Source organism: Sinocyclocheilus anshuiensis, unplaced genomic scaffold (genome assembly GCF_001515605.1).
Source record: "Sinocyclocheilus anshuiensis isolate Anshui unplaced genomic scaffold, SAMN03320099.WGS_v1.1 scaffold1047, whole genome shotgun sequence".
NCBI classification, from domain to species: Eukaryota; Metazoa; Chordata; class Actinopteri; order Cypriniformes; family Cyprinidae; genus Sinocyclocheilus; species Sinocyclocheilus anshuiensis.
In genome coordinates this window covers 262,408-277,266 of record NW_015542400.1, presented here as the reverse complement: position 1 = coordinate 277,266, position 14,859 = coordinate 262,408, and the positions used below count along the sequence as shown (strand labels likewise).

The 14,859-nt window shown below is 40.1% G+C and overlaps 1 protein-coding gene across 1 annotated transcript in view; it reads right to left on the bottom strand.

The window, feature by feature from the left end:
• The window catches only part of LOC107692926 (glucocorticoid receptor-like), a 64,395-nt gene extending 56,686 nt beyond the window's left edge, over positions 1-7,709 (bottom strand). Inside the window, exons 1-2 of the mRNA XM_016492128.1 lie at positions 6,666-7,709; positions 4,586-5,628 (exon numbers count right to left, since the gene is read on the bottom strand). Of these exons, the coding sequence (XP_016347614.1) occupies positions 4,586-5,619 (1,034 nt within the window). The 5' untranslated portion in view covers positions 5,620-5,628; positions 6,666-7,709. The remainder of the gene's footprint in view (positions 1-4,585; positions 5,629-6,665) is intronic.
• Between the last annotated feature and the right edge of the window lie 7,150 nt (positions 7,710-14,859).

Below are 14,859 nucleotides of genomic sequence, written 5' to 3'. Positions count from 1 at the left end.
CAAACCTCTTATTCATTCTATCACATACACTGGATTATTTGAGTAGATTATATCATTATAATCCTTTGAGCTGTGGAAAATAATAAAATGACAGATGGAAGTGACATGCACAAAAATTTTAATACCAACAAAAAAAGGCATGAATACAGCAAAAGACACTAGATGCTGACCTATTCATAATTAATAAAACTTTTGGAACTATCAAATATCAGCACATTGAATGCATACAATGGCTCTTCCCATGGGTGGTGCCGGAGGGTTTTAGAGTAGGACCGCACCCTCTAGAAGTGGAAAAAAAAAAAACAATCAGAAGGGGTTTGTTTTCTCACGTGACTACATTCAACAAAGAACCCGACACTTACAACTGACACTCATTAATTAGCAGAAAGAAGCTCAACATATGATCATTATACATAGATCAATCATTGAAGAACAGAATTTGGAGGTTTGCCAGAGTGGTAAATATTATGTAATCATCATTTTCATTATTGTCTGACTAGAAATAAAATAACACCTGCTGCTGTACTACTGTATGTGTGTATTTACTTCGCTAAAATATTTACATTCTTGATTCTACAATCACTTATGCATCTTCATGTCACTGAAAACCTATAAATACTTTGTATTTCCTACGTAGGGCTGCAACAGTATGAGATTTTCATGGTGCAATAACGGTCTCAGAAAATATCAAAGTTTCATGGTATTCTGTGTTATATATTAATTGTTAAATGTTAAATATCCATTTATTTGGAAATATCAAGTTTCCTATAGGAAAAAAAAATCTCTCCCAACTAAAGCTGCAAACTATATAGAAGACATTCTCATTTGGTACATTACTATAATATTCAAGGTTAAAATTATCAACAGAATCTAAATTATTAAATTTAATTGCTATACTTTGGATATGACAATCAACACTTAAAAAACACATTTACAAATTGACATACAGTACACACATTTACAGTAAGTCAGAGACCACTGTGTTCCTGCATCACCCGCCGTTGACGTGAATTAAAGCAACAAACACGCCGTTATATTGCTCTCAGGAAAGAGAGCAGAACGGACCGGTATGGACAAGATATTTCTTTCGACTGCAGTATGAGAGAGAGCTATTGCAAATCAGACCTGCTACTGGAAATTCCATTGATTCTCAGATTAGAAAACATGTTGAAACAAACCCGAGCCATGAGACGCTGGCATTAAAGATGATCAGAGGTGTGATTTAAGGAACTGTCAGAGTCAACAAATTTAAGTCCAAGTCAAACATTACTCACTGGCACTTATTTTTCAAAATTAGGCTAGTTTTCTAGCTGTACTGCATACAGTATGTACATTAAAAGGCTGCTGTACTAAAGTCTAATGCGGAGACATTTCAAAAATATTCAATTCATTAATTATTGTGACAGTTTTTGAAGTACTAAGACTTTTGTTAGCGCTGAAGCCATTTGCTAAATCACTCAAAAAAGCACTAGGGCTGTCAAAAGGGTTGAAAAAACGAAACCAAAAATTTGTACTTAAATATGACAAATGGTTTTTAGTAATTATATTTGAATTTAGCTAGAAAAAAAAGCAACTGGTTGCTTCCTAGGCCCACAAGAAAATGCAATCAGCAACTATAAACTAAATCAAGCACTGCATTAAATTGTTTATTCAAAGCAATGCAATTGCATTACGTGTCTGTTCAGAAAAGTGCGTAATGTTTTAAACAATTCTAAACAAACCAGCATTCATATGCACAGTGTAATGCAAAAAAAACTTACTGACTTACTGATGTGGTCTGGATCTTCATTAAAAATAAAGTTCATCCACTCTTTCCTAATGCTGGGATCAGAAGGAACGCGATGCAAAGACTATGTTTTTCCTCAACTTGGCACTGAACAGCATCTTGTTGTTTGCGTTTGCCTCTTTCGTTATTTACACTGCATGCGTGAATCGGTGGGCAGGGCTAAACAGGCGTTGATATTCTTCTGCGGAGGCGGGGTTTAGCCACACTATTACGTCATAAAGTGGCACATTCCACAATCTGTCGTTTTGGCAGATTGGCTTCGATATAAGCTGTTTTTAGACTAACAAGAAAGTTTTGAGTTCTGAAACTTACAGGAAGTTTTTATAGTACAGTGACCTCTTATATGTCAAAAGATCAAGGGAATTTTGATTTCTCAGTTCATGACCCCTTTAACATTACTGGCTGTAGAAATAGGAAATATGCCAAAACCGGAAAAAAAAAAATGCACAAGCAATAGGGGACTTTAAGCAGTGTACTGTACGTATATTGAAACAAAAAACTCACTTTTGTTAATTTTTTTTTTTAGCTATTTTTAATTATTTTTAACTTACAGATAAGAGTACTGCTGCCTCTTATCTGTCCTGTTACATGTGAATACGAATTTATGAAATGTTTGATTTATCATCACTTCTCGACAGCAGTTCACATTCCTGACCTTCAGAAAAAAAAACTAAAAAAATAAAAAATCTGGTAAATCCCTTGAACCAAACTGAACTAAAAGATATCTAACATCCAAAATTAAGTAAATACTTTTCACAAAATCAAAAATTGTCCTGGTGTTTTTTTTTTAATTATTATTATTATTATTTTATGAATGACATCTAAACGGAAAATGATTTTAAAAAGTAGATTTAGCATTTCCTGAATAAAATACTAGCGTGTTAGAATATTATGGTTGTAGTTCGTTTTTTTTTTCTTTATTTTAAATTTTAGGTTGTGGCTCTGTGTAAATGAAATTCCACATCAGAGTGGTTTTGCTGTTATCATGACAGTCAACATGTCTTGTTTTCTGTCACTGTGCATAAAACGTACAGTGTAAAGAGAGCTATAAATGGTTAAATATGCAAGGAAGACGGCCAATAATTCAGAACAAAAATCAGTGTAATAAAGAAGACCAATCGTAATTCACTATGCAAATATGATGGCAGCATCACTGTTGGTTACATTTTGAATGCATTTAATCAGTGTACATAAGGGAGATTTCCAAACTTTAATATCAAATGTCTTCATAAGAGCAGTGTATGAAAAACAAGCAAAAATGGCACACCTAAGGCTGAAATTACTTCAAAATATAGTTTGAACGGAGTCTGAATGTTTAAACTGAAATGATTGTAAGAGGTTTAAACAATTCTAAACAGAATATGAATACAATGAATATTAATACAAGATATGTCCACAAAAATGAGTCAGGTGAAATTTCAGGTAACTAACACTGATAAGTTTCCACTAAGACAGCACTGAACTGTCCAAGTTGGTTTAGAGGGAGAAATATGCTAAATATCTCTAACTTGGCTTTCTAAGTAGACTGCCAGATTAACACAGAGCCATCGAGAAAAGGTTTAAAGGTTTCTTTTGCGCAAATGAGACTGGCACGTTGGATCAAGTTGGATAGGAAAACGTTAACAAAACATTACACCGTACTAGGACACATACAAATCAGAAACTTGAACAAAAGCATAACTGAGATCATTAAAAGTCCATATATTTCAGGATCTCCCAGAGTGTATAAATTCACATCTCAGTCAAGAAGGTTGGCTGTAAAACTCATTTCATTTCAAAATTCATTTCATCAGAAAACCCAACCCCAAGTAGCAAAGTAATATTGGTCAGGAGTCAAGACACACTTTATATTATTTTCAGCACTCAGGGAATTTTGAGCCATAATGACTCATAGCTTCTAGTCCTCTCCATACTCACCGAAAAACAATATCACATCAGCAACAGCAACAGTGGTCGATGTTGTTATTGATGCTTAGAGCCTCCTGAAACCGGGCTCAGAGAGGAGCGCATGTGTGCCGTTCTGGGCCGAAGGGAGCTCCATGAGGCCCATGTGTTTGCTTTGGACAGGCAAAACACCAATACAGATCAGCACACATGGGCTCCTGGGAGAAGCAGCGGACCAACACACAAACTAATTAAAGCTGCAAACAACAGCTTCATCAAATATCATGCAGTTTTGAGAAGTTTCGTGGCCAGTTTTTTTTTTCTTAAATGGGTAAATGGGTCTGGAATACAGAATCCACTCCACATTGCCATCAGGATTTCCTGACTGACACTTGACTGGATGAGGATCATTATATCGAGATTACATTTACAAAAATGACATCCTGTGAAATATTTTAGAACTGAGAATAAATACAAAATTTATATTCTCTATAAAAACTTCAAAAATGTTTAAAATTGTACTCATTTCTTTTCAAGCCTCTAAATTATAGTTTTAAAACTTTTAAAACTCCCTGAGTTTTAAAGTTTTCTGTGATTGCATTTTGCCGATATGACCATTATGGGGAAAGATTTCCCATAATGGCCACAATTTCACACAATTTCATCAGCTGATGAAATATTTTACAGCTCAGCATTACTACAAAACTTTTTCAGGTCGGGAAATCAAATCACGATTTTAAAATTCCCATTAGTTTTCCATGGCCGTGGGAACCGTGTCCCAAAACATGCAAATCTGCAAAATAATGTGCACTACCTCAGCCTCCTTTCATTTTAGAGAAAATTATTCACTATTTATCTATTTCATCGTTCATAATCAACGCAGCTCATTCAAAAGCTTTTGAAAGTCATTCCTACCTGCTGTATGGATAGGTTGTCGGAAGTACAGTCTCATTGGCTCTCTGCATCCCAGACGGATCTCCATATCCATTTCCTCGAACCCAGCCATCACTTAAGTTGGGTAGGGGAGAAAACAGGCCGAAAGGAGGTTTCTGATCTGGTAAACTCACAGGTGAGGCGGTGTTGGCTCCATAGTGGTATGTCTGTCCGCCCATATCTCCCAACGTGGCGGGCCCACCGTGAGGCCCACCCATCCCTGACATCTGACAGTAGCTCCGCCTCTCATTCTCCTGTTTGATGACACCCGGTGTACACAGCTGGATAAAGTCTGTGTCTTTCTCTGTCTTTATGACCGGCATGTTGACACTGGCTTCTACCATCTGCTGCCGTTTCCCCATGCCGTTCACATTTGTGTAGGCTGCACTGTTGCCAGTGACAACAGGGCTGGTATCCTTCAGAAAGTTGCTCTCTCCCAGCAGGGCATCATCCACAGCCAACGAGGAAAGAAAGGCAGCCTCGTCGGCAACGTAGAGCTCATTCAGGTCAGATAGGGAGTCAGGTAAGTCTAGATCCTTAAGGATGTCAATGGTGTTGTCTCCAATCACTCTCTCATTACCATCCAATTCCTTATCCAGGTGGCCATAGGGTGGAAAGTCCAGCCTATCTTTCTCTATCGGGGAAAACTGCTCCATTTTCATTGTAAAAGTGTCAGGGGCCTGGATGCCAGAACCACGATTTAAGTCTGCAATGCTCTCGTCCAAGAGCGAAAAGTTCTCCCCTATGAGGGGCTCTTTTACCTTTTGCTGGTGCTGCATTCTGAAAGGTTTATACGCCATAACATCTGGTTCTTGTATGTTACGTCCCATTAAGGATGGATTTGCCACCGAGAGATTTCTTTGAGCGTCACTACCGCTCTGTCCATTCGAGAAATCTTTTGGCGTATTTAAAGAGGACACATTGACACCAATATCAGGCACGAAGCCTCTCTCGATACAATCCCCCAAAGTTAAATTCTCAGCATTGTTACTGCTGCATTTTTGTCCACCGTCCATATCTTAATCCTGTTGTATAGACAGAAACATATTAAACATAAAATTTAGTTAATATTATCAAAAAATACATTATGTTTTACATATAAAATGGAGTACAAATTGCTATCGTAGTATTTTACAATTGCACTTACGTTTACACAAGACAAAAAAATGCAAAGGAAAAACGCAATTTTGCGCCAACATTTATTTGCTGGTGAGTTATTCAGAAAATATTACAGATTCAGACTTTGAATAGAGTAGGTCTGGACAGAACTCCCACCTGGAGTTCCTCTCGGCTCCTAATGCAATTAAATAATATGATATGAAACGACATTTCTATCCAGATGCCCACACAAAAGCTCTCTTGGGGTGATATAATGAATGGGTTTTGTAGCTTTCTAAGACTTTTCAGCTAAACAACGATTCAAGTTGTATTTGACCCTTGTACCAGCATTTGTTTTTTTTTGTTTTTTTTCTCCTGCCAACTTATTTGAATCTATAGTCTGCATTACTGCACTAATGGATTATGTAGTTCTATAAAAACCTACTGCAACGCATTCAAACTCATCCCACAAAATGGAGCTTGATGAGGCGATTGTTTGCTCAGATAATAAAGGCTTGAGGCGCGTAGAGACATTAAAAATCATACAAATCCTCCAAATGCATCAGTCGATGCACCGCAGTGCTGCCACCTGTCGGTTGAGCTTAGCTACTGCGTCCAAAATGAACTTCAGCCTGACAAACCGCTTAATGCGCACTAAAGCTCGTTAAACCTACATAAATGTCAAACAGCACATCAATACATACTAAATGACTTAACGAGAACTGAAACCAAGTCTGAGGACGTGGTTTAAACGTTAAAAGGCATGGAATGTCTAAATGACGCAAAATTGTGGCAGCAGGAGAAGCTTTGAAACATAATTTAAAGCCATAGCAGCAGCTATATGGGTTCACATGAGATATATGTCAAGGTTAAAACAAGAAAAATGAGCGCAGACGGTGTGCAATTGCAAAAAAATGCACTCTGCATTCACAACGCACGGAAAGCAAATGCATGAGACACTTACCTTTACAAGATTTTTGACGAAAAATGCATTTCTTTACAAGTCCAAAGCTGTTTAAGCGTTCAGATGGTGTCCGCAATAGCTTTTCGTTGAACTTCCCGCATGTTCGATAGATTTTTACAAGACGCGCAGCAGCTTCGACACAGTGTTTCAACAGCAGCGAGTCGCAACAACTCACGGGAAGAAAGCACACATAAATGCACCGTAATGACGACGCCTACAAGTCGTGTCACGACATAAACTTCGTCGCACTCTGAATACCCGCTGTTTATTCGTCTGTTGCGGTCGAGCGGGGAATCGCCAGCATTACATAAGCTGCTTGTCAAACTCCCGGCAGCCCGTGATCTACCGTCAAAAAGCTCCTGCTAGCTTCAACACGGTAAACGCCCCTCCAAACGAAAACTCCAGTACAAGTTACCCTTCAGCCATGCGATTACAAAAACACAACAAAAGCTGAATAAAACCCGACAAATCGACAAACGAGCTGACAGTGACGCTAATGTCACCGAAGTGCCACCGAGCATACAAATACCGCCGCTTCAGTTGTACGCGGTCGAAACAGAAACGGGCACTCCGTGTGAACGCTAGCTTATGTCATTCCTCTGTGTCGTTTTAAACCAACGACACCGTATACCGGCTGTCAACAGCGAATATAAGCCGTTTTCATACTTAAGACGGCTCGTTTGAGAACTCGAGCGCGCTAGCTAACGCGCATTAGCAGTCGCGACCGCTGCAACTTTTGTATGCGCCTCACAGCCAACTGAGGAAGCGGTATACAGATATCTCTATGCGGGGAATACACGACGGAGAGCTAAAGACTGCACGAAAAGGGCATTCAGAATGGCGCAGTTCAGTGCGTAAATAAAGGGGCAAAGGGCACATTCGCAGGATAAAACCCGAAATAAATGCGAATGGAGAAAGATTATGTACATCCCCGTCTCTGTCTTCGGATAAATCGAGTAACACCTGTCCGGTATTGCACCATGTCCGCTAATTAGTCCACGTCTGCTCAATAAAGATGAATTAAAAATGTGAGACTTTTAGACTGTTGAGGAGAGAGAGAGAGAGAGAGAGAGAGACATGCGCACAGGGGGTCAGTTAAGTCAATATTCGCCTTTACACTAGCGTTTAAAACTGTTAACATAGTGCATACTGAATATGTATTTAAAGGCTATTATAATATAGGCTACTATGAACTTAGTAAATGTGCGACTGCAAAGGTTAAAAACAGACACAATATATGTATTGAAGTATGGTAGCCTAGGATATAGACAATAAAAGTGATGTGACATGTGGCCAAGAATGGTGACCCATACTTGGAATTAGTGCTCTGCATTTTAACCCATCCAAAGTGCACACACAGCAGTGAACACACGCACACCGTGAACACACACCCGGAGCAGTGGGCAGCCATTTTTGCTGCGGCGCCCGGGGAGCAGTTGGGGGTTCGGTGCCTTGCTCAAGGGCACCTCAGTCGTGGTATTGAAGGTGGAAGAGAGAGCTGTACATTCACTCCCCCCACCCACAATCCTTGCCAGTATGAGACTTGAACCTGCAACCTTTTGGGTTACGAGTCCGACTCTCTGACCATTAGGCCACGACTCACCCCCCCCAAGAACTTAATAAACATAAGTGGTTCAAAACTGGTTTTGTTTCAGCATTCAGATTTTAAATTGTACTGGTGACAGTACCAAATTAAAAAGGATTACCAAGTAAAATATGAATTACAATGCAAAATGATTAAAATAACATAGGCTGAAATAAATTTTATTCAGACTTTTAATGCATAAAACAGCAGCACTGTGATTTACTAGCCTAATATACAATAAACAGCTACATATGAAGAGTTTATTTGCAAAAACAGATAACTCCATTTTTTTATTTTCAAAAATCATGTTTTTTATTATGTTATCTTGTTTTTATTGTGTTTTATTGTGTTAGTTAGCTGCTTTTTAAGTTATTTTTTTTAACATAGTCAAAGTTATATATTTATATATATATATATATATACTAAGTGACTGATGAATTTTTGTCGAATTATTGTAGTTTTACTGGATGCATAGTCTTTGATGTCAACAACAAAACTAAAATAAAAAGCAATTTGCCCATTTTGCTTAACTATACCTGGTCAGTAATTTTGTATTTAATTTTTTTTTTCATTGAAGTGTTGTTTGATAAAATATAAAAATGGTGAGATAAAAGCTTAATATGAGCTTAATATACTATTGCCTGAAATAAATCAACAACAAATTGGTCCTGAATACAGAAAAACTGCAGAAAAGTGGCTGTAGCTACAGGTGTTTACTCAAAAGCAAAGTTCAGAAAGACATATACCGTACTATTTGTGTAGTATATGCTATGTATACGGTGTGCTGTAAGCATATGCAGGTGATTTTCTACAGTATTGAGAAATCTACAGTATTCAAGAAAAGCAGTTTACAACAGAACATAATGTATAATAATGTATCCCACAATGCAATGTTCTCACCTTGACCCTTCATTTCTCACCGGTGTGATGAATAAAGCATTGCAAATTTAATTACTTCCAATTCACCCTTTACAGAGAAAATGGAGTGTCAAGTCAACAGCATTGCATTGCTATATTACAGTATTCTCTGTGTTCTTATTGTATACTGCAGTGTAGCATTGAAGGTCATGTGAATATGTGCATATTGTGCATAAAATTCATAATATGTACTGCAGCAATAGTAATAACAGTATAGTAGGCTATGTTATTCCAAACATAACCAGCATATATATTGCAAAGTAGGGCTGTGCAAAGTATTCCGTTAATAGTAAGCTAGTATTACTTCCCAATACATCAATTTATCCATTACAAAATTTCACATTTACTTACCCTAGTCTTACTGTCACTTGGCTAATAATGTGTCCTCCTATTATTTCATATATTGACTGTATCTGAAAACCTACTGAGCTCACGTTACAAGTTACCATTGAATGTCATGTTGAATTTATTTGCTTTGTAGGCAGTCCACTTTCTACATGCACATCTCTTTCCTAACATATACCAGCACTGACAGATGCGCATACCCCAATAAAAAAAGGTGTACAGTGCTGGAGTAAAGATGACAGAGTCTGATGTAGAGATGATGGGAAGGTGTTCTAAGCTGTCAAAGAGTGAAGAGACGAGGCAGATTCACTCCGCCATCCAAACAAGTTCATTATGGGGTGACGGGTGCGGCCTGGGCATGTGGATGTTTAATTATGCCAGTGGAGAGAAAAAGCATACAAACCATCTCCAGGGGCCAACTAGAAGAAATCACACTGTTCTTTGACTCTGTAAAGTAGTAACAGGGAACACAGAGCCTCCAGGATGTTGTGTGAGATGTGATCATTATTGATCCACCAACACCCTTCCCTCCATCTCGAACTGCAGTCATGGGTCATGATTAAAAAACACACAGCCAGTTTAAAAATTCTGCTGATTTTGTTAGGTTTGGACAGGCAGATATTCAGTAATTGTAAACTGGTCTTTAGTAGAGGATTGATGGCCTGCTGTAGAAAGAAAGATATTTTCCAAGGAATAGTTCACCCCAAAATAATAATTCTGTCATTATTTACACACCTTCATGCAGTTCCAAACTCATATAACTTTATTACTTAGCATAAAGTGAAAAATGTGAGGGGGATATATATATCTTAATAAATAAATACATAAAAAAAGCTTTAAATTAAAAGTTCTCAGAAGGAAATTACTTAGAAAATCCAAAGTATGAGATACCAACACATGAAAAAAGAAAGAAAACAGAAACTGATATCATAGAGGGCCCCTGAATATGACCTTTGATGAAAAGGGTTGTTTAAAATATCATGTGACTACCTGAAACCTTAATGGGGGTTTTTTTTGTTCGTTTTTTTTTTTTGTTTAAACCGGCAGAGACACATCGGTAAGTAGATCATAGCCATATGATGCCTGGGAGAATGGTAGTCAATGGGGAGTAATCCACAATGGGAGGAAGACGATGAAGGCTGGAATAATCCACAATGGAAGGAAGACAAAGAGCAATCAACCATATGAGGTGAGCAACACTGCAGTAGAGGTCAGTGATAGTCCTTTGTTAGACTTGTTAATGTGAGATTGCAAGGAAAGTGGAAGTACAGGGAATGGCTGGTGGAGTGACAGTACCACACTCCATTCTGGCCGCTCTGGAGTCCCAAGATATCGGACACCATCCACGACCCATCCTCATCTGGGTGGCTAAACGGCCTGCATGGAAGATGGCCAGCATGGTTGGGTTCAGGATCCAGGTCTGCATGGAAGGTGGCAAGCAGGGTTGGGTCCAGGATGTTGTCTCAAGCCACCCAAGATCTTTCTTCTAGGCCATACACCTCTCAGTTGATTAGGTAATCAAGACAACTTCAGTATGGGCCACTGCATCTGGGGCTTAACTTTTTGCTGGGCAGTCAAAGCTGGATATCTTTCGCTCTCTAGGAACCAGTGATTGACGGTGGGTTCCTCTGATGGTTCTCAAGACCACGGGAATTGGTTGGAAGTTGAGTGAGCATTTGAAGGGGTAAATCCAGTGGCAGGTTTATGGAGGGAATTCTGGGCCCAGTGGGTAAAATTGTTCCAAATGTTCTGGTGGTGATGGCAGTGTGTCTCCTAAGGAAATGGCCAATATCTTGGCTGATAGATTCTACCTCAATCTGACATAATGACATCATTATTCACATGGCACAGCTGATTGATTTCTTTTCACATCAGCAGCCAATGAGCTTGCTGCTCAACATTCAAATACTCGGCTAGTGCTTGCTGTAGCGGTTGCAGCGCGCTTCAGAAACCCTCCACCTTCCCCAGCTATGGGGTGATTTCATGTATGTTATATGTGCAGCAGCAGTAAGTCCTACATGCTCACAGCAGCATGTCTGTGGATAATAATAATAATTAATTCATAATTCCTTACATTTATATAGCGCTTTTCTGGGCACTCAAAGCGCTTTACATAGAAAGGGGGAATCTCCTCAACCACCACCAGTATGCAGCATCCACCTGGATAATGCGACGGCAGCCATATTGTGCCAGAACACCCACCACACACCAGCTTATTGGTGGAGAGGAGACAGAGTGATGAAGCCAATCAGCAGATATGGGGATGGTTAGGAGGCCATGATGGTCAGAGGCCAATGGGCGAATTTGGCCAGGGTGCCAGGGATTTTTAATGACCACAGAGAGTCAGTCTGGTTTAGACTCGGTTTAACGTCTCTTCCGAAAGACGTATTCGCAGTAGCTCAGTTTAATGTCTCAAATAAACTTGACTTGACGGATGTATTCGCAGTAGCAAGTCAAGTCAAATTTATTCAATAACCATTCATTTAAAGCAAAAAGTCTACTGAACCTTTCGTGTCCTCGTCGATACGTGGGAAGCGGTCCTGACATGATGATCGTCGTCGCGGGCGATGTGCGAGCAGGTACTTCCTCTGCCACCTCCGCAGCAGCTGCAGCGCAGCAGATCTATTCCGCCAAGACCAAACACATTAACATACAGTATATATATATATATATATATTTTTTTTTTTTTATAAAAAAGCAAAATTGCAACTAAACTTGACAACCAGTGATCGCCAAGGTTTTTAATATGGAAAACAGCAGAACTTTTTGTTTTTCATGGAAATAACCCAACACCAAATAAAATATTATTCTTGATAATAAAACTTTACTTAAGCTTTAAATGTAATAATTACTTGAATGTCTTCAGACCTAGCTAAAAGCACTTATGAGTAACAAAGCTGATCTCAGATATTTATTTGGCCCTTTTGAGGATTCACACTACGCTGATGCGTAGGAATTAAGTTTGACACCTATGATCTATATTATTATATATTATATTATTTTGAATGTTTGAATATTTTCAAATGTTCAAAACGCTTGATAAAATATTCTCCTGTGCTCATTTCATTGAAGCAACAAGTCCTTGCTTATTTTAGCGATGAGCCATGATTTCCTTTACCTCACAGTTATTCTGGCCACCATGCATTCCAGACTTGCTCTTGAGCTTCCTAGTGCAATTGTTTTCTTAGCAGTTATAATATGGTTGCCATTTTTCCAATGAGTTAAAAGGAAATCTTGCACTACCAGGAAGAAATAAACACTAAGTAGGAGCCCCGGAGGACATGCAGGCCCACAGTTGCTTGCTTTCCATCACTGCCTTATAAAAACACCAGACAGAGGGTGTTAAAAATGCATCACAATTTGGAACCATGTGGGGCTTTTTGCTTTGGCTCATCTAGCAAGCTCTCTGCAGTGGCAGCTGTCAAGCAAGAATATGATCTACTTCACAGGGAGGCATCCCCCCCAAAAAAAATTAATAAATAAATAAATACCAGGAACTCCAATGACCCAAATAATCAAACTACCCCCTGGTTAGTTAATAGCCTCTGTTGAGAACCTGTCATTTTAATGCAACATGCTGCATGTCCTGTCATCCGCAATGCTGCTGTATTTTGACAAGAAAGACTAAAGTGAGAGAAACTGTATTTTAAGTACCTGTGAGAGAGTAGGGCAGATGAAAATAGCTCAGACAATTTGCTTAGCAAGATTAACACTACATGAAGACATATTTGGCTGTGCTTTTACTTTGTAATCGTGCAATTAAAATAAATGTGTTCCTGCATGTCGAGTGATGAGGTAAAGCTCCCGGGTGGTGTTTATGTCTTCGGATAACTGAATCAGGTTGACTCAAAAATCTATTTTGCTAGCACAATAGTGGTGTAAAACAACATACTTTGATGAGCAGATCAATACACAAACACAGGAACTCACAAGAGATCAGGACTGCAGAACGAATGTGGTTTCCACCTTTGTTGAGCAGAATTTCGCTGCAACACTGTCGTCACTCCTCCTTTTATACTTCTGGAGCTCCTCCGTGGGACTCGAGACCGGTGAGTGGCGCAGGTGTCGTGCATTAGCATTTACTCCACCGGCCTCGCTCCATTCCCACGGCTCTCGGCCCCGCCCCTCTCGTCACATACCCCCATCGCCCCTCGCAGGCCGGGGGTACTGGGGGTAAGGACAGACAGACGAGTCGAGAGAAAAGGAGACGGAAGGATGAGGAGAGACAGAGATGAGAGAGGGGAGAGAGGGAAAAAAAAAAAAATCTTGTTCCGGTTCCCAGACATACTGCCGCTCGGCCCTCCACCAGCTGGGTAAACTCTTCCGCGATGCCAGGCGGCGGCACTGGACAGCCCTCGGCAGACGGCGCGACACTCCTCCGCCGCCCGGTGGACGGCTCCTCCGGGTTCGGGCAGTCGGCAGGAGTCCCCCGTTCCCTGCTCCTCCCCATCATGGCGGATGGCAGCAGGCTCCGGCCTCAGGCGAACGGATGCGACTCCTCCGCTCCCTCATGGACGGCAGCCGTCCCTCCACATCCCAGGCGGTTGGCAGCGAGTTCGTCCGCCCCCCCGGCAACTCACTCCAGCCCACCGCCTCGAGCCTCCATGGCGGCAGACTGCCCCACCATGCTCGATGGCACCGCGGACTCACCACAGTGGCGAGGGATCTCTGGCAGCGTGTCCCTCCTTCCTCCCGGGTTTCGGCACCAATGTAACAAACATTTGTAGTCACGGGAAGAAGGAGGCAGGAACCGCCTTAGCATTTAGCATTTACTCCACCGGCCTCGCTCCGTTCCCACGGCTCTCGGCCCCGCCCCTCTCGTCACAATAATATATAACATGTCTATATTCTTTTTTCTGCAACATCAAAATTATTGGTTAAAATGTATGTGAATGTATAAGAGAAAATGTGTATTTGATGTCAATAGTTCTCTTTTTTTGGCATCAGGATGCAGATTTTACATCGGAGATTAAGTGGTGATCTGAAACAATGCGCCCTTACTTGTATTATCTTGCGTAGTTTTGTTCATGGCATGTCACCTAACCAGTCCATGTTGGCATCTGCCTAATTCAGGTAGTTTTTAGTAAGTGAGATAGATTACGATGGCGCAGTCTTTGTTATCTGTGTCACCAGTGTCGTCAGTGTTGTTTCTTTTCCAGGATAATTAGACACCAGGGCCCGCATTCACAAAACATTGTATCTTACCACTAAGAGTTCTCCTAAATAGCAGTAAAAGTTTGTAGATAAGAGTTTTCTCTTAAAACCTATTCACAAAGCTGCTGAGACAAACTTTTACTAAGGAATAGACAGAAGTCTTAAGCTAAGAGTAAGGGGGCGGGGTTGACC